The sequence below is a fragment of the Epinephelus lanceolatus genome, chromosome 14, assembly GCF_041903045.1.
Source record: "Epinephelus lanceolatus isolate andai-2023 chromosome 14, ASM4190304v1, whole genome shotgun sequence".
Lineage (NCBI taxonomy): Eukaryota > Metazoa > Chordata > Actinopteri > Perciformes > Serranidae > Epinephelus > Epinephelus lanceolatus.
In genome coordinates this window covers 26,777,622-26,804,391 of record NC_135747.1, presented here as the reverse complement: position 1 = coordinate 26,804,391, position 26,770 = coordinate 26,777,622, and the positions used below count along the sequence as shown (strand labels likewise).

The 26,770-nt window shown below is 40.3% G+C and overlaps 1 protein-coding gene across 5 annotated transcripts in view; it reads left to right on the top strand.

Moving 5' to 3' along the window:
• LOC117251345 (nectin-4) overlaps positions 1–25,900 on the top strand; it is a 42,817-nt gene extending 16,917 nt beyond the window's left edge. The window contains exons 4-8 of one of the 5 annotated variants that reach the window (XM_033617550.2): positions 4,615–4,708; positions 12,008–12,168; positions 17,043–17,145; positions 17,234–17,339; positions 17,568–25,900. In XM_033617550.2, coding sequence (XP_033473441.1) covers positions 4,615–4,708; positions 12,008–12,168; positions 17,043–17,145; positions 17,234–17,339; positions 17,568–17,594 — 491 coding nt within the window. In that variant the 3' untranslated portion in view covers positions 17,595–25,900. Of the gene's footprint in view, positions 1–4,614; positions 4,709–12,007; positions 12,169–12,307; positions 12,840–17,042; positions 17,146–17,233; positions 17,340–17,567 lie in introns of those variants that run through there. The other 4 variants (XM_033617551.2, XM_033617552.2, XM_033617554.2 and 1 more) reach the window with 4 other exon arrangements.
• The last annotated feature ends 870 nt before the right edge of the window (positions 25,901–26,770 follow it).

The following is a 26,770-nucleotide window of genomic DNA, read 5'->3' as shown; positions in this document are numbered from 1 at the left end:
GGAATTTGAGGCTTTGGGTATTTTGTCTGGAGCCAAGTTACAGTCCTTGAGTTCAGATGTGTTTATTCAGTCAGTGGAGAAAAGCTCAAATCATTGATGTGGATCAGTTTCACAACATGCGTTCAGGGTCACACAGCTGCTCGCCATCTGCAACACAGGTGCAAGAAAAGTTTAGCCTACATAACACTTCTAACTTTATAGTGTTATTTTCGGGTGTTGTAGTCATCACTTCTGTCAAGTGTATTTTTACAAGGGAAGCCCCAAACTGAAACATACTGTATAATGGCTGATAATGTGTTCAACTTATTAAAGTAGTCAGCTGTATTTTTTCGAGTGAGTAGATTTTAAACATGGTCTATGCCCCAGAGAATTATTTATACCAGAGCTCACTGGGTAAACTCCAAACCGCTGTTGCATTGAGATCATTTTTCTGGTTCACACCCAGAGTGTTTTTATAAACCACACCAGGCCACGCCTTTCTAGCCCACTCAAAGTGTGACAAACGCCTGGAGTCAAGGGCGAGAAGTGTAGCATGGAAGTCCTTTTTTTCCCCCTAAAAAAATAAGCACACCTGGTATAAACATGCATCTGATATGGAGAATGCATCTCGACTGAGCACTTGTGATAGGATCATACATAAATATACATCTTTTCTGTTTGCAAACTTCAAATGGGTTGTTTTAACTGGTGTGCACTTCCTGTGAATGAAGAAGTAGTTTGCAAAGACTTTGGCTTGCGGCCAAACAATACAGATAACACCAGGCGCAATGATGAAACCTAAAACTTAACCATTCATTGTGTTGGGTCTAAAAGTTTGCTTTCACTCGCCTCTGCAGCAGCTGCTCCTCTCACCCATCGATCTGATCTGATTAGCTCTGGTCAGATCAGCTGATCAGTCCTCTACCCCAAGGCTCAAACTCCACAAACAGCTGCTGAGGAATTAAAGAACTAATGAGACATTCTACCTGTGCTGCATTCATGGACCCTCTGTATTTAGGCAGGGTGTCCACAGGGTCTTAAAAAGTATTAAAAGTTGATAAATCAAATGTCAGAAAATTAAGGCCCTTAAAAAGTATTAAAAAGTCTTAATCACGATTTTATGAAGTATTAAATTTTCTTGGCATTCAGGCTTTGACAAAAAGTATCCATGAATGTATAATTTATTTTCCTCCTTGCGACTACTACAAACAATTTAGTAATATTTGGCATGGTTTATTGTCAATCTGAATCTGAATCTGAATATTCTACCCATTAATATGTTTATACAAGTGTATGATCGCTATAAAATAAAATTCGTTTGGTTTTCGTAGCCTTATAATTATGCTTTTTTATATATTTATATATATATATATATATATATATATGTATACATATATGTATATATGTATATATATATATATATATATATATATATGTATATATGTATATGTATATATATATATATATATATATACATATGTATAGCAAGGGCCTTGCTTTAGAGAGGTCGCCATCTTGCGCCGCCATGTATGTAAGGCAGACCAAGCGGACAATCCAGCCAGCCAGAGAACGCGTTTCGCGTGTATAAATGAACCAACGAAGACAGCGGAAGGAAGGAAGAAGGAGGAAGAAACAGCAGAGAGTGTTAGTAATTCGTCAATAGAGAGTAGTGAAAAGTTTTTTTAGTTATAAAGTTTGCGAATGGACCACACTTACCACGCAACAGGAGAGAATGAACCTGAACTGTCATCTGCGAGGAAAAGAAGATGCAACTTCACTCCTTGTGATGCACTCTCTGTGGCGCTTTTCCTCCTGATGATATATCTCCCCAACGATGGTGGCAGTAGCACCGAATCCCATTCTGGGCATTCAGCCTCTCTTCGCGCCCGCTCAGCATCAAACACATGGAGTTCCTCATCTGTATGCTCCGGCTCAAACAGGTATGGCTCTGGGTCTGTGTCCGCTACAAGAAACTCTTCAAAATCGCGTTCAAAGTCATCCATTGCAACTACTATAGTCCGGAGATATTGCTAGGCTAAATAAACAGCTGAGCTCTGTTTACCGGCTACCCTGTCAGTCAGTGTGCGGGCTGGAGGTTGGTGGAGCAGAGAGGGGAGGGGGTGTCCACTCGTTATGGTAAACGAGTATGTGTGTAAAGTTATGAAGTGTGTGTGTTACGCTACAAGAGTCAGAGTTTGGGACGGAGTGGAGTGTTACCGGAGTTTCTGGAGTGCTCAAATAAACAGGCCTTTTTCCCGAACGCTCCTCTGGTCTCCTGCTTGTGAGGGATTCATTACAATATCGTAACATGGCTTAGATTTCTAAATAAACATTCACCTCGTTGCTAGATAGACCTACTCCTGAAAAAGTCGTGCGCAAGGCTTTTTGTCCCTACAAGGCCACCGTCATTTACCCGAAGGGAGGGGTGAGCGAGTGAGCCCTGCAATCTAGAATTTGACCACTGATGTCACTGTTTTCAACCCATTTTACACACTGGGCCTTTAAAGGCAAAAAATGCCCCCCAAAAAAAAAAAATATAAAAAAAGATGCGTTGCTGCTAACAACAGCTTGAAGTGGCGATGAGGTCTTAAAGTTTTTTTGGAAGGTCTTAAAAAAAGTCTTAAAAAGGTATTGAAATTAACCTCAGGATTCCTGCATATATCCTGTTAGAGATGGGACACAGAATATGATCTGTCAGTTATAGTTAATAACCAATACCTACAGTAACTTCAGAAAGAAAAATAAATAAACAAACAGAAGAATCGAGAGCCATACACAATGTCCACGTGACAACTTCATATAACCTAATTGTTCTTTCTTTATGCATTTTCTTAAACTGCAAAATATTTAGACAACCCTTTAAACATATTCACATTCTGTAGAGAATTCCAGAGTTTTACGCCAATCACTGAAGTACACATCTGTTGTAATGTAGTCCATGCAAACTGGTGCTTAAAGCGAAATTTTCTTCTATGCTCGTCGTCCTCTAAAATAAAAACAAACCGCTTTTGTAAATGTTCTGGTAACAATCTGCATGTTGCTCTATACATAATTAATAGTGTCGGTAACACAGTGCCACAAATACATGCAAGAAGTATAAAAGGGAAGTTTGCTGACACCCCCCTTCCCGTATCAGCTACCATCACACATAGATTCTGCTTCTGTGGGAAACACTGCTACTGGCGTGTTCCAGGCAAACCCAATAAAACCCAATAAAACCTATGTTGTTTGGAACACAGCTCTATTAAATGAGGCTGTTGGCTGAGTAGGTGCTTCTTCAATAGTGCACACACTGCCTAAAGAATGTGGCCATATGCCGCCCAGACAACCTCCAAATGTGGTCTAATGAATGGGATCTCAAGACATATTAAGGACACACTGGGTGCATTTCACTTCAAGAATCAGTGTGTAGGATTTAGAGGCATCTAGCAGTAAGGTTGCAAAGTGAAACTTCTCCACTGTGCCAAGCATGTAGGAGAGCTATAGTGACCAACACGAAAATAAAAATGGCCCTATCTAGAGGGTTGTGTTCTGGGCAACTGTCGAACATGGTGGACAAGGACCTGCTCCCTATGTAGATATAAACACCTCATTCCAAGGTTGCAATTGCAATTTTCAGGTGATTATAAACAAATGAAAATGTAGTTATGAATATTATATACCATTTTTGCCAATAGATGCCCCTAAATCACACTCTAGACCTTGAAAGCTGATCACTTGTGGTCCGATCACCCAGGACTCTACCTGTAAACAGGGCCTGTGGGAGCAGGTCAGTTAAAGTAAAAAAAAAAATGCTAAGAAGGTTGCATACTTTTTTTCCAACTGCATCACATGAGCTTTGTTCAGCTGAGCCAAGTCATTACCTCAGTCAAGTGACCAGCGTCATGGTTAACTTGAGGTCTTCAACCAGGGAGCAGTGGATGGCTGGAGAAAGATCATGAGGCGCAGTGCTGTGTCTGAACATTTTGGTGTCCTCGGCCAGACATCCGCTGGCGCCCTTGAGTTTAAATAATGTTATGTAAGAGCAAGAACAATGATTCAGGGAAGTAAGAAACACAGTAAGAAAACAAAAAAAGATGGATACTGTGATTTTAAAATAAATAAAATAAAATAAAATAACATAACGCATCTTTCAACAAAATCACTTGGTGTTATCTGGTTGCCAAAGCAAAAGAATGAAAAGGGGAGGAGACAATAACATAACAGAGATGACAGCTCAGTGCCAATACCAAAACAAATGTGCAGTAACAGCAGTATTGCAGACTAAATACGAGGCAAAAACAGTTTGAAGCTAGCGTAGAAAGCCTTTATCTTTCCTTCCTTCCTTCAGCTGCAGGGACAAAGGATCTCCCATTGAGGCTGGAATTCCCCACCAACCTTCAAATACACAGAACACTCCCAGCGTCTAAACCTCAGCCAGTAACAACATAGTCTGCAGACTGCCTAGATACAATTTCAACAGTCTGTGAGTCAGACAACAGCAGATTGACAGATTGCATCAGGGTAAATATTGTCAATATTTGTGAATTTGAAAAGATGGAATCCAAACATAGGTGTCCTTTAGTTTTCTGATACACTGTGATTAGTTTCTTCTCAGCAGTAACTCAGGTCATTCTCTCTCCCTGTTTCTTGCAGTTCCACCGATGGGAGTGAACATTACTGAGAAGTCTCAAGGCGTATTTGAATGTTTGACGGAAGCCAACCCACCCTCAACCTTTACATGGCAAAGGTATAGTAGTTTGAACGAACCAATTTCAATGTTTGAGAGAGTTGTGAGTTGTGTCATTGATTGATTTGATATGTGAGTTCTTAAATTTTTAATACATTTTTGGATTATGGCTGTAGCTGCAGTGAAGCACCGTTTGTAAGTTCTCTGATGTTACGCTGATGAAAGGCTGCTGTAATCATGGCTCATGAATTGCTTGAAATTCTACAGACATAAGACAAAACAACACAAAACACGTAACAAAAAAAAGGAACAGTTTAATAACATTAGATGTGAATTTTAAAACGTTAACTTGAGAACAGAATGTATTTTTAAAGCTCAGTATGATAACTTGACACGTTAGAGGCACCCTGGTCAGAAGGTCATCCACAGGAAGTCAAGAACTAAACATGATAGAACACAGCTTGGACGAACCTCCGCACAAACATTTCCAGGTTATTTTTAGAAATTTGTAGGCCTACGCTGAAGTGCCCTGAGCAGTTTGAAGTGGTTAAATTATTTCTTCTTTGTCCTGTTTTTGTCACCAAACAGCAAAACTGTAAAACACATTGAACTATTTGAAAATACAACATAATATATACACACTTTTTGACAATTATCACAGAGAATTAGAGGCAACAAACTGAACTAAATTTAAATTTCCAGTTTGCTGCTCTTCAAACCAGGCCTCATCCAGAATGATTGTTGGTTTCTGAAAAGGGAGGCTCACACCCCAGTCAGACAGGCACCATATGTTGCTAATAAAAAGCAAATTAATCCTGCCTTTATGAGACTTTATTGATTTACAGTGTGGACGTTGCTAATAGAAACAATGTACACAAACCAGAACAGGAAGCATGGACTGAAACCTTAATTTTATATTTGTAAATCATTAAAGCAGAAAGCTGCAGTAGAGTGACATGTGTCTGAGGGGAACATTAAACTCAGTGGTGTGTTTTGTCGAGGAATATGAGAATTAAAAGAGAACGCTTATCACTCTAAATAATCACTCTTATTGGAGGTTGTACAATAGTCAGGGTATCGATGATTATGTGAATAAATGAATGTTAATAGTCTATATGTAGAGCAGGCAAACAAATTAAATCCATATTATTTAAGACTAGTCCATATCCATTGGTAGCTTTGTCACCTTCTACCTATGCCAATCCTCAATGCCTATGTGCAGTTTCACATAGATTGACCACGTCAGTGAGTAGGAAAACGTGGGACATACAGAATGACTGACTGACAGAATGACACACTGACAGTTTCCGTCATTATTTACAGCATACCATACCATGACTTAGTCATACCAAAAATTAGAAAAACAAACAAACACTCGGCCACAGGGGGAGCCACAGCGATCGGTCGCATTTTAGACATTTTTAAGCATTTTTCTGTTGTTATAGCGCCACCCAGTTGCCAATTAGAGTTAAATTTCTCCAGTCACCTTGAGGCATCCTATTCTACATATCTATTAAGTTTAGTAAAAATCGATATGGCGGTTAGGCCTAGATAAGAAATTAGCTCTCTAGCGCCCCCATTTTGTTTGATCGGGTCAATAATGGAGGGGGCCCCTCAGATTATGTGTGCCTACAAAGTTGCGTGGTGATGGGTGAAACCCTTGAGATGTTATACACCTTTATGTGATGAGCCACACCCTCCGCAATATTCATTGCCTTATAGAAGCTCAGTTTTAAGTTTTCCAACTTTTGCCAAGAGGGAACTTTAGATATTGGTCCCTAGATTATGTTCACCCAGTTTCATGCAGATCGGTCAAACTTCCTAGGAAGAGATCGATTTTAAGTGTTTTTCTAAAAAATCAAAATGGCGGAAAATCTATATAACCAGAAGTTACGGTTTCTTGTGGCAAATGTGTTCCTCATGAGGAGAGGCATCTCTGTGCAAAGTTTCATGTCTCTACGACATACGGGGCATGAGATATGCCCATTCAAAGTTTGCAATTTCAGTCGGTTGCTATAGCGCTCCCCTTTGGCCAATTGATGTAATATTGCTTCATTCGCATCCTCCCATGACCCTCTACCACTGTGCCACATTTCACATGGATTGACCACGTCAGTGAGGAGAAAAACGTGGAAAAGAGACACAGACAGACACACCCACAGACAGAGTTTTCGTCATTATATAGTAAGATACAACTTAAATTTATTCTGTACACATTTGTGTTTAAAACTACACCAAAACAACAGAACAACAAGGACAACACATGAATAGACACTCTGAACTCGATGATAAATCCTGACCATGTACTCACCATAGTGGTCATTCCCTGCAAAACCAAGGCAGAAAACATGGTGCTGTAGCCCCACAAAAATTATAATTATAATCCACTGCTTGCCTGAAACCAGACATCATTTGCTGGAAGTTCAGGCCTGGATTGTGAGTCAGCTGGAGCTCAGTGGGCTAAACCAGAAACCATCAGAGTCGAAACAGTAATCAAAGATGTGGTGTCAGATACATAGTCATAGTTAAACTTCATAATTCATTCATTAATTCATAACTTCATTATTATTATAATTACTAGACTAATTAAAACAGATCCGACTAACATAAGCCAGGTGACAGCCAATGGTGTAAGAAGTATTCAGATCCATATAAATACCACGAATTAAAGTCAAAGTATGCAGGCGTTAATCACCAGATGAACTCAATGTATCAGAAGTAAAGGTAGGAGAACACAGCTCAGTATCCCCTGTCAGTGTTAAAATTATAGATTATATTATTAAATTAATATTGCTTGTGCATTAATATGTGAGTATTATTAGTTAAACCTAGGAGCTGGAGAGGAGAGGACTCACGATATGATACTATCATGACTAAAGCTACCTCCGGCTGGTGGCATGTAAGTTGAGCCCTCATGTTGGTAGTATTCCCAGAGTATTTTATTCTCACATGGCACTGCTTGCAAATTGCATGTGTCATATCCAGTTCCTTCATTCCTTCTGTGTTAAAGAATTCCCAACAAGTCCAGACTTTTTATTTAAACGCCGACAGCTCATTTCTGATTTCTGATATGCCTCCATCTTTGTTTTGAATAACTTCCGGCCAAATGCCGCTGAGACCTTCGCTGACCTTACCAGGAAAAAAATATCAGCACCATCTAGTGCACCGAAAAAGCAATTGATTTTATTATTCTGGTACCAAAAGTTGTATCAAAATATGTATTTGCAAAAATGAATGATGTATATAATAAAAGATCGATACTTGACGACCGTTTATCGATGCAATATTGCCACGTAAAATATCGCGATACTATGCTGTATCGATCCCCCCACCCCGAGTTTTACTTAAATATTTTGTATTATTGTTTATTCTAAGTAAAAACCTCTTTTATTTAATTACAGCCCCAGCCGTCACATAAATGTAGTGGAGAAATGTGCACATTTGCTGCTTAACTGTAATTAAGACGAAGTGTAAAGTAGCTTAAAATGGAAATGCTCAAGTAACGTACACATACTCAAATTAGTATTTAAATACTTGTTATATTCCATCACTGCTGCACTACTGCATATCTTTATTTTCATCAAATGCTGGTTAATACAATAAAACAGTTTCTCATTTAATCAGAATGTTCTGTTGTAACACTGGATACATATTATAGCATTACACAACTGTAGTGATATTCATAAAACAAAGAATTTAGGGTAAGGATTGTATTCGTTGGCAACCAGGTGATTGTAAGTTCATTATTCACTCTATTTTCAGCTCTGTTACTGGTCTCCACCTCCTTTGAGAAATGTTTAGTGTTGTGTTTAGTATCTGGGGCATGAAATTGACATGTTTGCATAAGCTGTGGAAATTCCCATGTCATATGATTGAAAGAAAAGAGAAGCTAATAAATAGACCATGCAGTGAGTGAGATTACATGATATGTGTGATGACGTGTTTAGCTGCAGTTTATTGTGTTATTCTCTTCACACAGAGATCCTCTTCTGGTAATGCCTGGTGTTTTCGAGAAATACACTTTTTCAATGTCCGGCACAGAGTTACACGAGAACATAAACGTCACTCTCATCACTGTCTATTAAACAGGAAGCTAGAGCCAGCAGCTGGTTAAACAGACAGACTGAGCAGGAACCGGGAAACAGGGGGAAACTGTCAGCTTTGCTCTGCTCCCATAGCCTGATGACTTGAACTCTTTGTGTCAGTCTGGACTCAGTTCCACCCTAAACACTTTCCAGAAATTGATTAAATTCCACTCTGGGCCAATCAGGAATCTGCAACGTAAGCAGCCAGTCAGGGACTGCGTTGTACGGTAGTTGCCGTCTGCAGCTTGCAGAACAGTAATGGCGGCTGCTGAAGCGGCAAGAGCCAACTCCGACGTTAGTAAACACAGCAATAAGTGAAGCTAGTAGAAACAGACTCAATAGCAACAATTAAATAAGAACAAGAGTACGCACTCGCTGAGTTTCTCAGAGGAAAAGATGTTTTGTTTTTCTTCCGTCCGGATTTGATACACTATATGGACACAAGTATTTGGATGCCTGACTATTACACCAATACGGGCAGTATTTCTGTGGGAATTTGTGCCCAATCATTATGCAGAGATTTATGCGGTAAGGCACTGATGTTGGGCAAGAAAGCCTGGCTCGCAATCACCATTCCAGTTCATCCCAAAAGTGCTCGATGGGGTTGAGGTCTGTGTGGGGGAGCCAAGTTCTTTCACACCACTCCATCAAACCATGTCTTAGTATAGTCCTTGCTTTGTGCACTGGGGAACAGTCATGTTGGAATAGAAAAGGGCCTTCTCTGAACTGTTGCCCCTCACTGGAGATAAGGGCCGGAAAAACTGACCCATACTATTATCTCTCCTCCACCAAACTTCACAGTTGGCACAACATTCTTTCGGCATCCGCCAAACCCAGACACGCCCATCTGACTGCCAAATAGAGAAGTGTGATTCATCACTCCACAGAACACATTCCCACTGCTCCACAGTCCAGTGTCGGTGTGCTTTACTCCACTCCATCCGACGCTTGGCATTGGACTTGGTGTTGTGAGGCTTGCATGCAGCTGCTTGGCCATGGAAACTCATTCCATGGAGCTCCCACTGCACAGTTTACGTGCTTACATTAATGCTAGTGGAAGCTCGCAATTCTTCAGCAGAGCGTTGGTGACTTCTAGGCACCATGCACCTTAGCAGTCGTTGAACCCGCTCTGGGATTTTACGTGGTCTTCCGCTTTCAACTTTCTAATAATATTATTGACAGTTGACCATGGAATATCCAGCAGGGACGAAATTTCACGAACCATCTTATTGCAAAGATGGCATCCTATCACAGTACCACGCTTGAACTCAATGAGCTCTTCAGAACGACACATTTTGTATCACATTTTGAGACTGCATGGCTAGGTGCTTGATTTTATACACCTGTGGCAACGGGTCTGATTGAGACACCTGAATTTAATGATTAACTGGTGTGGCCAAATACTTTCCATGTAGTGTCCATACAGTGTATATCAACTGGCTGTGTCGGTGATAAAGATGTTCTTACTGTAGGTGTTTTGATACGCTGATTGACTTAAAGAGATAGTGCACCCAAAAATGAAAATTCAGCCATTATCTACTCACCCATATGCCGATGGAGGCCCTGGTGAAGTTTTAGAGTCCTCACATCCCTTGCGGAGATCGGCGGGCGGAGCGGCTAGCACACCTAATGGCAGACGGCGCCCCAGACTAACGTCCAAGAACACAAAATTGAATCCACAAAGTATCTCCGTACTGCTCATCCGTAGTGATCCAAGTGTGCTGCAGCCCCGACATAAAAAGTTTTGAAAAATGTCATTTGATTTGTTTTTAGCCTCACTGTAGCCTGTAGCTCTGACTGCTTCTCTGTGCGCCGCGTTCACTTGTGCACGCCTGCGTGAGACCAGCGAAAGCATGAACTTTGCTCACCCATGTTTACATCACGTGACACGTGCACCGCAGGGGGAGACAACAGTAACCACAGAGCTAAATGATAATTTGCACTACGGTCTTTTAGAAAAGGACAGCCCAACATGTCTGAAGACTTTGAAATTGAGGAACAACAGCATTTCTTTGTTGAGCCGTATTTGTTTGAGCCCGAGTATACGGACGGAACTCAGGCTACTGGACGAAGCAGCCGCCGTAGCTCATGAGCCTCAGCCAGCCGCAGAATACCGGAGTCGAGCACTGGAAACCTGGTGGTGTAGTTGTTTCAAATGCAAAGCAATGCCAATGTCTTTGCTGCTCAGACTGGGAATTGGCGATGCCTGCACTTGAGAATCTGGACATCAGTACTGACGAGACTGCTGCTCTTCAGAGACCGTGCATCACCGATCACCCTGAGTGCGCACATGTGAGCGTGGAGCACAGAGAAGTAGTCGGAGCTACAGGCTACAGTAAGGCTAAAAACAGAGTTCAAATGACGTTTTTCGAAACAACTTTTTATGTCGGGGCTGCAGCACACTTGGATCACTACAGATGAGCAGTATGGAGATACTTTGTGGATTCAATTTTGTGTTCTTGGACATTAGTCTGGGGCGCCGTCTGCAATTAGGTGTGCTAGCCGCTCCACCCGCTGATCTCCGCAAGGGATGTGAGGACTCTAAAACTTCACCAGGGCCTCTATCGACATATAGGTGAGTAGATAATGGCTGAATTTTCATTTTTGGGTGCACTATCCCTTTAAGGTGTTCGTTTGTCAAGGCGAGTACTTCCGCCCACTGAAAGTATTTGGGACGACAGCAAGTCCAGACTGATGCAGAGAGCGGAACAGAATGTTGAGCCCACATTATTAGGGTGGCCTTACCAGGCTACTGCTCCCTGCCAAGAAATAAGCCAGCTCATAATCTCATGTAAAGTTGCAAAATGTCACCTTTCTCTTCAGTTGTTGTACAGATTTAACAAGGATATTCAATATCCTTTCAATTTTATTTATAAAGCTCTTTATCACAAGTCACAGTTGCCAAAAGAAGAAGGAAGCTATGAGTGCTGAAATGAGGAATATCCAAAAATTAACTGGTTTGAGCTGGCTAAGCACAAAGACGCTGTCAGTGACTAACACAGAAGCTCTGGAAATTACTCCAACACGCTTACCACAGGTCAGAGTAACCAGAGACAGAGATATAACGTGTTATCTGGTGAGCTTTAGAGGTGCTGGTATGCAGATCTTGGTTAAGTGAAGCAACACAACAAGGTCAGAGGCATAAAAGCAACAAGCCTGTCTTTCAAGAGAATTAGTTTTGGCACAATTCTTTACAGTTTGCAACATTTTTCTGGCCTATTACTGTATTTATTTAACTGTCCATTTCATGCTTAGCCTTGTTTGTCTGTTTCAGAATCAGCCAGCCGATGCCTCAGTCTGCTGTCAAAGTAGAAGGCGCAACACTGCAGCTTCTAAGCATGACCTCCAACCTGAATGGCCTCTACCAGTGTGAAGCATCAAACCTTTACGGCAGTGAACACAGTCACCTCTATGTGCATGTAAATTCGGGTAAGGGTAGGTTTGATTTAGTTGTGGGTTCTTCTCAAATGTGGCGGTGTTTTTGCATGTGTTTATGCTCTGTGTTTTTGTATTTGAGTCTGTTGTGGATGCTCTTTGATTCTGTTATTTCTTTTGTGTCTCGTAATTTAAAAAGAAAAAAGAAAAGATGGCAACAGTTGAATTTCTGTGACAAGTTAAAGCTATGGACTCCTACAGGGAAGTTTGGACATCAAGGCCTGGAGCACTTTTGTAGCAACATTCCTCCTGGGTTCCTCCCTAAAGGAAAGGTCAACTTGGGACACACTGGAGACTGGATATCCCACTTAGCCTTGGAATGCTCTGGGTTGGGCTTAGGAGCTGACCTGGCTGCTGCGGCCTGTTGCTACTGTAACCCAGAGGATGCTACCGAACAAGAGGAGGATAACGGCTTACAAACAAATTACTAAGTCTATGAAAACTACTGCTCAAAAACTTGCAGCATGTCTTTTCTTGTGCAATGCTTTCTGTCATGGTCATTTCATTTGTCTGTTTCTTAAGTAACTCAGGACCTGTCAGGACAAGAAAAAATATCAATAACAGTCAGTAGTGGCGTAGTTCTTTGGTGTTTGAATGCATTGTGCAATATGAAACTAAATGCTATGAAACAGAGAAAAACAGTACATGTTAGTATAGCATTTAAGACAAAAGAAGGAAAACACAAACACAGAAGCCTGCCTTCATGACTAAATGACGTTAAGAGATTTCTTTCATAGCAGGTGTTTTGGCTTGTCGTAGCAGGAAAAGCTTCTCTGCCCTGGTGTAATTGAGAACGTTGAAATGGTATGAAATCCATTTAGGCAGTCTTAAAAAAACAATAACTTCAATTGAATAATGACACCATCCGCATCACCGTCGGTGGAGTCCCTCCCCTTCCAGTGACCCCCATGGGTACTAATTTTAGGAAAAAATATGTACAGAAGTCAACGGTGAAAGACAAATCATTTTTCGATTGCTTTGAATTTTGCTATGAATTACACATATGATGTTTGTCAATTTAAAAGATATTTTTTTGAGTCAAGAAAGTCTCAGTTTGTCGTCAATTTGTCATGGAACAATTTAGTTTTGTTCAGTCATTTCCGTAACGGCTTATCCTGTTAGGTGTCGCAGGTTGGCTGGACCCTATCCCAGCTGACATTGGGCGACAGACAGTGTATCACACACAACACACAGAGACAGACAGCTCAATTCAGTTTCAATTTTAATTAATAAAGCCCAGTATCACAAATCACAATTTGCCTCAGAGGGCTTTACAGTATACGACATCCCTCCATCCTTAGGACCCTCGCAGCGGATGAGGAAAAACTCCACAGAAAAAAAACCCTTTAACGGGGAAAAGATATGGTAAAAACCTCAGGAAGAGCAACTGAGGAGGGATCCCTCTTCCAGGACGGACAGACGTGCAATAGATGTCGTACAGGACAGATCAACATAATAAATTTACAAGGATCCATACAACAAAATGATACATAGAGAGAGAGAGATGCAGGACAGACAGTAATGACAGTAGCTTACAACATTAATTTAAGTAATAATATAATAATAATTAAGGCTATTGTGGTACAATATGTTGTAGGTCAATGTTAATATATGATAGTATATGTATGTGACAATAATAATAATCATATTTGTATAATAACAGTAGAAGTATGACTAATGATAGCAGCAGCAGCAGGAGGCATCTGGCAGGACCATGGCAGCAGCACAACCACACACGTCACACTATCCAGGCACTGCTGTGATATAAGTTAACCTGCGAGACAGTGGAGCACAAAGGCTCCGGAGAAGAAGCCGGGTTAGCAAGATGCAATAACACAAGACATGAGTGTTAGCAAAGCAGAGAGAGAGAAGGAGAGAAGGCGCAGTGTATTATAGGAGGTCCCCCGGCAGACTAGGCCTAAGTCAGCCTAACTAGGGGCTGGTCCAAGGCAAGCCTGAGCCAGCCCTAACTATAAGCTTTATCAAAGAGGAAAGTCTTAAGTGTAGTCTTAAATTAGGAGACAGTGTCTGCCTCCCGGACCGAAACAGGAAGATGATTCCACAGGAGAGGAGCCTGATAGCTGAAGGCTCTGGCTCCTGATCTACTTTTGGAGACTTTAGGGACCACGAGTAACCCTACCTGCATTCTCAGAGGGCAGTGTTCTGGTGGGATAATATGGCACTATGAGCTCTCTAAGATACAACGGACCTTGACCATTTAGAGCTTTATAAGTTAGGAGAAGGATTTTAAATTCAGTTCTAGATTTTTAGACAACCATTCATGCTCACATTCACACCTACAGCCAATTTAGGGTCACCAATTTACCTGGCCGAAGCACCCGAAGAAAACCCGTGCTGACGTGGAGAACATGCAAACTCCACACAGAAGGGCTTGCTCACCCCAGGGTTCAGATCTCCCACCCTGGATTCAAACCGGGAACAATCTTGCTTTGAGGCGACCATGCTAACCACCACTGTGCCACTTTCGTTTAGTGTTGTGTAAATCTTCATCTTACCTGACATGTTTTATCCCATGAAGTGAAAGAATGAGCGAGACCCATTGCCTCTGTGAGTATATCCCAGTACTAAACGCACAAGCATTGTAGCTTCAGCGAGCTAGGAGGTATAGCTGCAGCTGTAGCGGCTACTTAACCCGCTCATGAGCTGCATGACTCACCCACCATAACCTACACATCAGTCCACAATCAGCCCCCTTTGTTCCCCTGGAAACATAAGTCCTGATGAAAACTGCTATGTTAGCATTTAGCTAGGGTGACCATATTTTGTTTTCGAAAAAGAGGACACTCGGCCGGCCACGACATAGCCTACTTAAATGATACTCGCAGTTTACTCAAAGATGCCTTATAATTTTAATATATTTAAAGTTTATATGTATGGATAGAATATTCAGTTATATTACAAAATAATATCTCTCAAAGACAGAAATTCAGATAGGCCCCTATAGATGGGACACACACACACTAGAGTGTGGCTACCCGATCCGAGCCCGATGGGTCCTGATGGGTCGGGCTAGGTTTGGTCAAAAATGTATAAATTATATTCGGGCTCGGGTCAGATTCGGTCAGCTTTCAGTGAAAATGTAGTGTAAAAATAAATAAAATCCTATTGTCTGTCCTGTTTATTGCTTGGGGACTGTTATTTACGTAACAACACCTGAACAGAACACACACACACGTTGGCTGTTTGTTTCTACCTCTCCCCTCGCTGGAAGCCTCGGACCTCCCGCCGCCAGCCTCCGCCTTGATTAAACGCTGAAAATAAAATAAAAGAGGGAGACAGGTTTTCCTATTTTATTTTATTTTGTTATATTTCTCCCTCTCCCCTCGCTGGAAGGAAGTTCGCTGCATAGATCAGCCTCTCATTGGGCGGAACGAGCCACCCGCTGAAGTCCCGCCCTACCACCTCCGGTTGTGTAGCAGTTTTCAACCGTTTTCAACACATCCTTTACTAACTTTTGCGGTCTTTGATCTTGCGGGGATGTAGCCATTTTTCTGCCATGGTTCACGTCCTGTAGGCGATATTTTTGTGGGCGTGTCAAACCAAAGCCTGTTTCCCCTGGCAATATTTTTGCAAGCGCACCGTTGCTGTGGCACCGCCCAGAACGATTGTGATTGGTTGAAAGAAATACAAGCAGCCAGGGCGTTTTTTTTTTCTCCAATCTTAAAGTGAGAGTCGGCCCAGCCAGTCTGGTGAGCGAGACTAAGGTAATGGTAATGGGAAGGGTCGCATTGTTTCTTATAAGGTGAATCACGGCCGCATTTATCATTTGTTATAAAGTGGATTATTGCCACTCTTGGCGTCATATTTGTTCATTACAACTTTGTGTCGTAGCAGGGTTCAAATAACTGTCATGTTGGTTGGTTTATCTTGTATTAGTGGTGGGCACAGTTTGAAGGTGAGTGACATGCATACTTCAAACGTAATGTGTCTGCAGCTGTACATGTCTTAGCAAGAGGGACAGTTATGACATCACCCACACGACTTAGGCAGTCACTCTAATTCCATTTTTTTAGTCTTAGACTTCAACAGTTTTACGAAGTGTGACTTTCTTGACTTGCAAAATTATCTTTTGAAATTGATGAACATCATGTGTAATTCATGACGCAGTTCAAACAGGTAAAATAAAATTACTAGTCTCTCCCCATTGACTAACGTACATATTTTTTTTCTGAAACAAGAACCCATGGTGGCCCACTGGAAGGAGAGGGGCATCACTTTCAGTATTCAATTCTATCTGCCACCAGGTGCAATTTCCCAGGAAAATGAAGGCTCGATTTATGCCACAAAGGAAGTAAGTTAACTAATGTGCAACCAAAACAGGAAGAGGGAAACGCTTTTGTTTTCCCTGGTAGCTATTGGTAGCTATCCAAAGTTACCAAAGAGTAACAGTGTAAGTTCTTTGCAGTTACTAACCACAGTAGTGGACATAGTGGATGATGGAACAACCAGAGTAGCCTGCATGTGTGTCTCATGTTGTCAGTAGAAAACCTTTGGAAAAATTTGTAAGCATTTAAAAAATACATTCGAATATGCACACTGTGAGCTTTAAAGAATCTGACTCCATTATCAGTAAGTGAATGATGGCCAAGATGCACACTGAAACTCAACCAGTCCATCAACTGATCTGTTGTAACTTAATCCGGGTATTTTTTCCTCTCCAGTTCCCCCCACTTATTAAAACCCAGAGCTCCTAGATTCATGAAATCTGGTTTGACTCCTTAAGGAGCTGAGACACCGCTCAGTCAAAACAGACTTAGGTTAAGCTTTAAATTGGGATTCATTGCAGGGCTGTTGTACTGGCAGTGTATATCAGTATTTGATGTTATTGTATTCTGTGTTTTGTCTCCCTGCAGGAGCCTGCACTGCTTGTTGGACCATTTTAATTATTCTGCTTATCCTGATTGCCTTTGGTGCCGCTGCAGCATGGTACTATTATAAATATAGGAAATTTCCAAGGTACTACACTCACTCATATACAGTATTTCTGCTAAGTATATAAACATACACTATGTTAATCTATTGTTATGTTTTGATGGATAACCAGGATGGTAGAGTGGATACGTAGGGAGAGGCAGCAGGTCCCAACAGACTCACCTAGACATGATCAAGGAGTATCATTAGAAGCAGAGGAACGACGGGCAGCACAAGAAGTAAGATGTATAATATTTGACTTACCACAGTGCATTCTGGCTGTTTTTTATTACCCTCATGGTCAAATCTGTGTGCCTTTTTTGTAACAATATAAAGTACAACAGCTATCTTAATTGTTACAGTATTGCAGCTGTTTTCTAGTAAAATGTCTTCTTTAAATGTTCGTTCAGCAGACCTTGAAATTAAGTGCTTGATTTTAATAAAATGTTTTGAATTATTTGCCTTAGGAATCTCACTTCCCGGCATCCCCGTAAGCAACAAGATGGAAGACAACCGTGCTGTAGCCGGTTTACAGGATTAACTGCTCAAATGTGTCATTCTGACTCAGCGGGTTAGTGAACAGATGCAGTGTCCAGGTGCTAGCAACAGCCATCTAGCATACAAGGCAGTTTCCTGATGGACCAACATTCCATGGGGCTGACATAATGACACATTTTTTTTTTCTTTTCTTTGACCAGCCAATAATACAAGAAGTCAGGCCCATTGATATATTTTCTTTATCAGTACTGGGCTGTCCCTAATTACATTTTTAATTTCTAAAAATCTAAAATTACTATCAACCTTGGCCCCGTTTCCCAGAGCCTTAGTAGCGCTATGTGCATCGTAAGTTTTATCTTAAGGTCTCCCTTAAGCTTACGGGCTGTTTCCCAGAGTCTCCTCAGTTAAGATATATCTTCTGAAAGGTACAGTATATCTTAAGAAAGGTGGTCTGCAGTGATGGAAAAAGAGAGACAAACACGTATGCTGTTATAAATATTTCAATAACAAATGCATTATCAGTGAGCAGCAATCACATTTCTCTGCTTCAGCATTAGTCTCCTTGTTTATAACGGAATGCGCATGTAAGTCATTTTTTAATGTGATATGCTTCAGGCGTATTAGGAATGGGATTTTTCCTGAAACAGTGCCAAAACGCTCGCCTGGACGGAAATTTAGTTTAAAAGCGCTGCTTTTAAAAAATACCAGTCTATGTGTGGACTAGGCTTCAAATAGATGAGCAGATGTTCTGTAGAAGGCATAGCCTTATTTATGATATAATATTTGATGGAGGTAAAATTATTATGGCAATACTTTTTATATTATGTCATTAATTTACCTTCATATGAGATAATACACTTCCAGCACTGTGGTGAAGGCCAGCTCTAACTCATGAAGTACCTTAGCAGCTCTCCTTACGAGCACCCGCTAAGGGACAGTTTGGGAAACACCTGTGGGAAAGGAAGTTCCTAAGCTAAGGTATATCTTAGAGACCCTCGTAGAATGCTAAAGTATGTCGAAACTGGGAAACGGGGTCCTGGACTTTTCACACCCTTTAACCAACATGCTGGCTGCTCAGTGCAGACAATGAAGTGCAGGGATGCGGGAAATGAAGTGTCTGACGCTCAAAAGAGAGCCCCAGAACCCCTCTTTAACATGTGTCCCCTCATGTTATATACTATAAGACTTATTTGTGTGATTGACTGAGGTGGGCCGGTCTGAGCTATAATGCCAGGGCCAGTGCTAGTGCCAGTTTGTCCTGGTCCACTTCTGCTACTCAATAATATGTATGTCTTTTGTCAACTAATCTATAAAGTGTTATTCAGCAGTAAATATTGCAAACAGTAAGTAGAGCTTTCAAGCATATATGGGTGCATTACAAAAACTGGATTGAAAGTAGAAGTGTAGTCAACAGACTTTTATCTGTGGTGTTATCTATGTAGAATGTCGCAGCAACCGTTGGCAATTGCTTTATCATTAACAGCTCTAACAGTCATGATACTTCCCCTCTGTAGCCCACACCAACACCAACACCAACAGCATCAGAACGGCTGATAATGATGGAGCATTATGAAGCTTGTATGCATGCACACAAGAAATTACATTACTGGCCAAGAAATTGTCACATTTCTCTTGTGTTTACCTTAATTGCATCTAAATTGGGAGATGTGTTTTTATTTTTTGTTTTACCTAAAGGGACAGTTCACACCCAAATTAAAAAATATGTATTTGTTTTTATCTTACCTGTAGTGCTGTTTATTAATCTAGATTGTTTTTGTGAGAGAAGGCAGACATCTCAACGGCCGATATCTTCAGCACTTGGCAACTCACACCAAAACAATCTATACTGATAAATAGCGCTACAGGTAGGAGGGGAAAACTGTCCCTCAGAGTACACTTGCAGTGCTGATATTTTTGTGGGCGTATCCCAGTATAAGTACCTGATAGTGTTTACAGTGACACTGTAGTCTTGAACTGCTTTAACCTCTGATGGCTAGCTGTCACACAAATCTATCCTGAGAGCCACTGAAGAGGACATGCATTAGTCTGTATAATATTGCACTGATACTATACACGTATGCAAAAAAATAATGAATGTTGAGTGGTTACAGAAGCACATGTTACTTTGCCAAGCCCCCAAATGATTTATTTATTCCAGCACTTAACTCAAAAAACTCTTGAATTTATAAATTCAATGCCAATATATTTGTCTGAAGGTACAATTACACAGAACATACACTATCTATCTATCACTGCTATGAGTTGAAACATTATAACTAGAGTATTCTGCCACTATCTACTGCATGCTATCATACAAAGTAAAAATACCAAAAAATATTATGCTCTATTTTAGAATTCCTTCTACAGCTGTATTTGCGCGTTATCAGTTATCACATGTTTTTTGTTTTTGTTTTAGTTGTTATCTTTTGTAATAACAAATGTCAGCAGAGCTTTCTTTTATCTTTAGTCCACATCAGTTTCCATCTGTTGTGTTCAGAGATTTACAGTTATGGGTAAACACATCAAAAACAGACTGAACTCAAAGCCAGTGTTTCAATTTCGTGTTCAAGGTCAGAATGAAGGTCTGTGTTTCAAATGTTTAATTCTGTAATGTAAAAAGTTGCATACGCATCTCTGTCTTCAAAATGTGCCGTACACTCCTGTTAGCCTCACTTGTTCTTGTATCTCAACTTTGCTGACTATTTCAGAAAAGAAACAAACATCCGGGTCCACAGCGGGCGTTTGCCTGTTAAACCATGCCTCACTCTTACCTCAGTATAAGTGTGTTGGACCTAAGCATTTTGTGTTAGCAGCACTGTGAGCCTGTATTTAATGCTAATTTCAGTATACTAACAAGATCACTATCACAATGACAAAACACTGGACATTATGCTTACCATGTTTGCTGTCTTACAGTCTGCTGAAATTTTAAATGACCAGAACACACAACGTATAAAGTTATCTACTGACCCTTATTGCAATTCCTGAAGCCATGCTGCTAAAGAGGTATTTTTAATTTGCCATCAATCGAATTGCTTTCAAGACAATTAATAGCACTGGAGGAAACATTTGGGGGGTAGAGGATATTTAGACCAGATTTTGTACATAACCCATGTAATCACAATCACGTGATGAATGCATTAACGGAAGTATAAAATGAAGTTGTATAAAGAGTCCCTGTCAGGAGGTAGGTTGGGATGGTGGATGGGTCAAACAAACACAACTTTCCCCCAGGAAGTCAGTGTTCGTGTCCCATGTGAAACCAAGTGAACTACTCTAAACTATTTCTAAAATAAAATAGGATAGAAAACATATTAAGCGTACTGAAAATGTTGCCCAGCAAGCCGAAACTAGCGCTGTAGCACTAGTTTCGGCTTGCTGGGCAACCGATGGAGCAGCCGGCTGTGGGGAACTTTATGCCCCCTTTTTTGAACCCATTAGCTCTGCGGAGCTGTGTCGTCTGTGCTGCAAAGTGTCCCAAACCCGGGAAGCTGGCCACAGAGTAGACTCACAAGTCAGTCTTTAGACACTTTGCTTAACTAAAGACTGATGTCTTTCTCCCTGATTTTGTGTTTAGATGGGCGGATACAATTTCAGAGTTTAAAAAAACTCCCTACGTTGCAGAACCAATAGTAATTCCGCAGGGCGGTCCTTCGGTGGCTCACTGAACTCTTGTGCTCGTAAACATAGTCCGACTGCGTTAAAAGTTTTAAACAAAGTTGCTGTAAGTGCTTCATTTCCACAATCTTGTGGACTGAGCACACGTTTGATAAAACGGAGTTAAATCTCTGGGCATCCATTTTCAAGCTCTCTGTGTGTTTGTGTCCTTGCGGACGAGAAAAGGGGGAGTGCACATTTCCGGGAGGGCGTGTCCTTTTCAAAAATGCAAGAGGCGTTGCTTTGTTGCCGGCCGTTTTCTCTGGTGTGTTAAGCACACTTTACAAAGGAGTGTCCCCAGACTATCAGAAGGCGGAGATGTCTGATTGTCTGGTGGCGAGACTATCTGAACCCAGTGTTCTCATGCAGGAGCGCTGGTAGGTACTGAAAATTGGCACCAAGTGATTAACACAAATCTGTACTTGGTAGTATCAACTTAATTCAGTCAATACCATTAAAAATATAAAGTTCGGTACCCAACCTGACCTACATAACATTACATTAAATGCGTAACGTAACATTGTCCTAAACCTAACTTCTGTTTACTTCGGTTTACGTTGCTAAACCCAACCTACGTAACTTTATGTTAAGTGTGTGCCGTGTTAACACCCATTCGTGATTCTTTTCCTAAACCTAGCGGTAGCAGCACTAATGCATGATATGTTATGTAGAGACATATGTTTTATCTTCCTGACTAAACCAACATTCTTAGAGTTTCAGTCATATGTAGCTAAATTCACTCTTCTTGACTTTAGTCACACTTGTATGAAGATCTTTTTTATTGTAAACCTGAAATTTTGGTTTAGTATCCCCCAGTCACTCTGGGTAATGCATAGTAAGTAGATTAGTGATCTCCTGGAGTAGTCCTCTTTAATCAAGGCAACATGGCAAGACAATAAACACCTCAGTCTCTCAGGAGACACATTACACTCCTCTATTTTAGTTGTTACTGTTACACTCTCTAATGTAGATATCCTTTTCCACAATTTACTTCATCAAAATGTTGCAACGTATAGTGCTATTTGTGGTCAAAGCTCTTCAGGGAACCTTTAAAGCAATAAACTGAAGGTGCCTTAAATGTCATCTCTCTTCAACAAGCATTCACTGCCAGACAGCTACTGTAGCAGAGTCACAACCACACATCCAAGTAACATCACACAGCTATTTTTTTCATGTTGTCCAAAGTTATCATGGAATATGTTTATCTTGATGAATAAACAAACAAACAAGATAATGCAGTGCTGTTTTGTCTACTGAAATTGAAACTTGCGTGCCAATTGATTGTTGATTTGATTGTACCTAATCAAAGGCCACTTTAGTAATATGGCACATTTTAAAAACCAAAACAAATCAAAATGCTTTATAAAGTGGAAAAAACGAAATCAAAAAGTGAAAAATAATCTATGATGCCAAATTATGTAAGAACTCCTTCATACAAAGATGCAGTATAATACTAAAATACTAAAATGTGCCAAAAAAATATATATATATTTTTTAAATTAATACAAATTTGAAAACAATCTAATGATATATAAAGGGAACTTCACCAGTTTTACATGGCAAATTCTGTTAACAGGTGTATAAGGGAGTGCTACTGCGTACTGTATGTGAAAATGTTTTATAAAGCCTTTATTTGGCTGCTGAGGGAGCTCAGTGAAGTCTCGTAACGTTTAGACTGAAGTGATCTTATCTTATCAGACCTCTGTAGCCCGCTTCTCATCTCTGTTTTAGGCAATCGGCTCAAAGCTACGTCAGCTGCTGTCATCATAACACACCCAAATCTACAACCAAAATTATGTCAACACACAAGTTGTGCCGTGGGTGATGTAGGTGCAAGGCACAAGTAAAGCAAGTTAGAAGAATGAGTAGAATAAAAAGACGATGGCTGTGTTTGGAATTTCATACTAATATACAGCCTACTACATGCTCATTATGCTCATCTATTGCATGCTGCCTACTAAATGAACATTTAAGTATTTCATTACTGACAGAGTGTTAAGTAAAGGCAGTGGTTCCCAACTTGGCAAGGTCCGCACAGTTTAATATATTCAGCATACTTGTGTTTGGCCATGTCGTTGAGCTAGTTTGCTGTCTCTGTCATGTGGCTGTCCATTAGTCACTCACTCTATGGCAAGAAATGGCACTTCAAAACAAGAGCCATGCGCCAGAAGTTCACTGTACTTCAAAATAACTAGGGCTGTAGTCTCCTGGTCGACTAGTCGATTATTTGGTCGATATGCTCTCGTCTGACCAAATTCTCATTGGTCGAGTAATCACCGTGTTACTTTCATAAGGGGAAAAGTGCTACATCAATAGGTTTCCAGGATTAATCCATTATTTCCTGCGGCGGGGGGGGGGCAGGCTAAGTTACCTGTGAAAATGGCAGTGTTTTCAAAACACACCCAATATTGACAGAAAGTTGAACTCACCTACAGTACGCTCAGCATCGCGGTGACGCAAACCTCCTGTCAGTTTCTGTATACTGACACCATTTCCTTCAGTGGAAACAAAGCTTGTAGCCTATTTACTTGTATTTCACAGATAAGAAACAATAAATTGTGAAGACAGTAAAGCCTCCACTAAAATAGCATTTTTAAGTCGTGTGTGTGATTTATCATGTAGGGATTTATACCTTGGAATTTATTCTGGCTACATAAGAGCAGAGCAAATCTCTGCTCGTCGCTAGGCTAATTTACACAATGTAAAATGCCATAGGCTGGCGCTAATAACGTTAGCATGTTGTATTTGCTTGGAAAACGTGTTTAGTATAAGACAGTTGTTTTGTTAGTGAATCTTGTGAGTTGTAATGGAGCCAAATTATGTGCTATTACCTTTGTTACATATTGCTGTTGTCCCTGGTTTTATATGAGAAGAGGAAAGATCACTAGACGCTAATTTATACAATGTAAAATGCCATAGACTTATGCTAATAATATTAGCATGCTAATTTATACAATGTAAAACGCCATAGACTTGTGCTAATAACGTCAGCATGTTCTATTGGTTGGGGAAATGTGTCCAGATAAAGACAAGTGTTTGTCTGTCAATTCTCCGACTTATAGTGAAGCCAATTCGTGTACTTGTGTTTGAAATTGTCTCTTTTAAGCCATGTTTAATGTGTGTTTTGAAACAACTAAACTTTACAGCACCTAACACAGTCCTCCACCGCCGACTAGTGTTTTGGAGGTGTAACTGCAGAGTGACACAGACACACCACTGCAGAAGTAAAAATAATGTGCAGATTTTTCCCCCCACAACTAATCGATTAGTTGAAGATTATGTACGACTTTAGTTGACAAAATTTTTGTCTTTGGTTGACTACAGCCCTAAAAATAACAAGTTTGTTTTTTACAAACTTGACACGTTCGCGACACAAGATGTACTTACGAATTATGACGGACAACTGGTCTGACCCAGCCACTGCTCTCACATTTCTCTAAACATTGCAGCAAACTTACAAACGTTATTTTTTTTAAATTATATTATTTTCGTTATTATTTTTATTTGCATAAAGCAGTTACTTTCTTGCCTGAAAAGATATTAAAACTTAAAAGTCTAGTGTGTAGGGTTTAGTGGCATCTAGTGGTGAGTATGGAGATTGCAACCAGATGAAACACCTCCCATGGGCCAAGCATGTAAAAGAGCTACAGTGGCTGATTTGAAAACATGAATGTCACTATCCAGAGCCAGTGTGTTGATTTTTTCATTCTGGGCTACTGTAGAATAATATTTAAAACCCTGTTTGTTGATACAAATGACTCATTTTAAAGTAACGAAAACACAGAGATTCTCAGTTTCAAGTGATTATACACTAATAAAAACATACTCATTATATCATACTGTGTTTCTGCCAGTATATCCCCCTAAATCTTACACACTGGACCTTAATAAAGTGACATATTAACAGCTTTTAGCATGCCTCATTATCTTTGCTGTTGCCAGCCGTTGTGCACATGTGTAGTCTTAGAAGTCATCATGCATTGTTGGGTAATTAATCAGTAAGTTCATGTCTCATACTACTACTAATGTAGCATAGATCTGGGCATTTCTTTTAGACACAAAATCATCATACTTAATATGATTAGTTTGTTAGTGTGTGATTTTAAATACAGCTCATGTCTCTGATTCTGCTGCATTGTGAGTCTGATGCTAAACCAGTGGAGTACTTGTTTAATCTGTCGTAAAAAGTAAGTAATTACAACATTTAACAGTTAGCAGCTTATGTATAGTGACATTATTTATATCCGATATATTTCCGTAGTGACAGAAATGCGGCTGAGTTAGACAGTCTGCAAGCAGAGGCAGCTTTACATACTCATTTCATAAACTATAATGGACTCAAATAGATATAATAGGTGGGTTTCTCTTTTAGAGTGGCAGCGTCTTTCTACTTTTAATCTTAAAACTTTAAATCATTCATTATGTGCTGCAGTGTGTATTTATTTTTTGCATTTGCTTTATTATGCCATGATGTATTTTGTTTTTTTCTGTATTTAAGTTACTTTTAGGAGTTTGACTGTAGTTCACTGCTGTAGTTCCCATGCTGATGGTGTTTTTGTAACCTTTTCATTGTTTGCTGTTACATCATCTTTAAGCTTGCCATTTGCCTTTCCTGTGCACTCGAATTAAAGATAGATAAACATTACAATTGTCTCAAGTATTTCTACACTCACAGTGTGTACTCTACACATACCATCTGTAATACCTAGTCTGCATTACAATACTTCAGCGATTCGTGATTGTGCCTTGCCCTAGGGTATGTTTATTCACTGAACAAAATCTACAGCAACCACAAAATAGTACAACATGCTACAGGTTCATGACTCAGTTGGGACCATGTGGATGGAAGTAACATCTGTCACAAGGCCAGTCCAATGGAAACAAAAACACCACATGTGTCACGAGCCAGGAAAGAATTGTGTTAGTCTTGTGACTCAAAGAAGCAGTTCAAATGGAGGTATTTTTTCAAGTCCTGTCAATAGAAAAGTGATGTGACACTTAAAGTAGTGTGGTGTTTGAAAAATCAGTCATTACACATTGTTTTTAATTATAGTTCCAGATATTTTCAAGTCTGTCTTAAAACAAAACTCACAGGTACATTGAAATAGTTACTGATCACTATTATCATTCATTTCAGCAATCAAAATCTGCAAAATCTATCTTGTCTTTAGTTCAAATCCTGTGTTGTTTACATCCATGTTTACTTGCTCGCAGTCTCTTTCTTCAGTGCCTTCACAGCCAGTGCGCTTTATTTTTTGTGGTGTGTTACCGCCACCAACTGTCAATCAGCAGGATGCCGGAAACCAGAGGGAGGAGGTGAATTTCACAACCCTCAGTCTGGCTCGTGCGGATGTGTCCTTGTGGGCTTGTGGTAGAGTTTACTAAGGGTCAAAACTCTAATATCTTTAACAGAAAGCCTGGAGTTGTGATGTTTGAAAGAAAACCGCATGTAGGACTCAGGCTTAGAAAAGATGCTTTTGAGCTGAAGTGTAGGAGCAAGTGTTGCAGAGCTTGA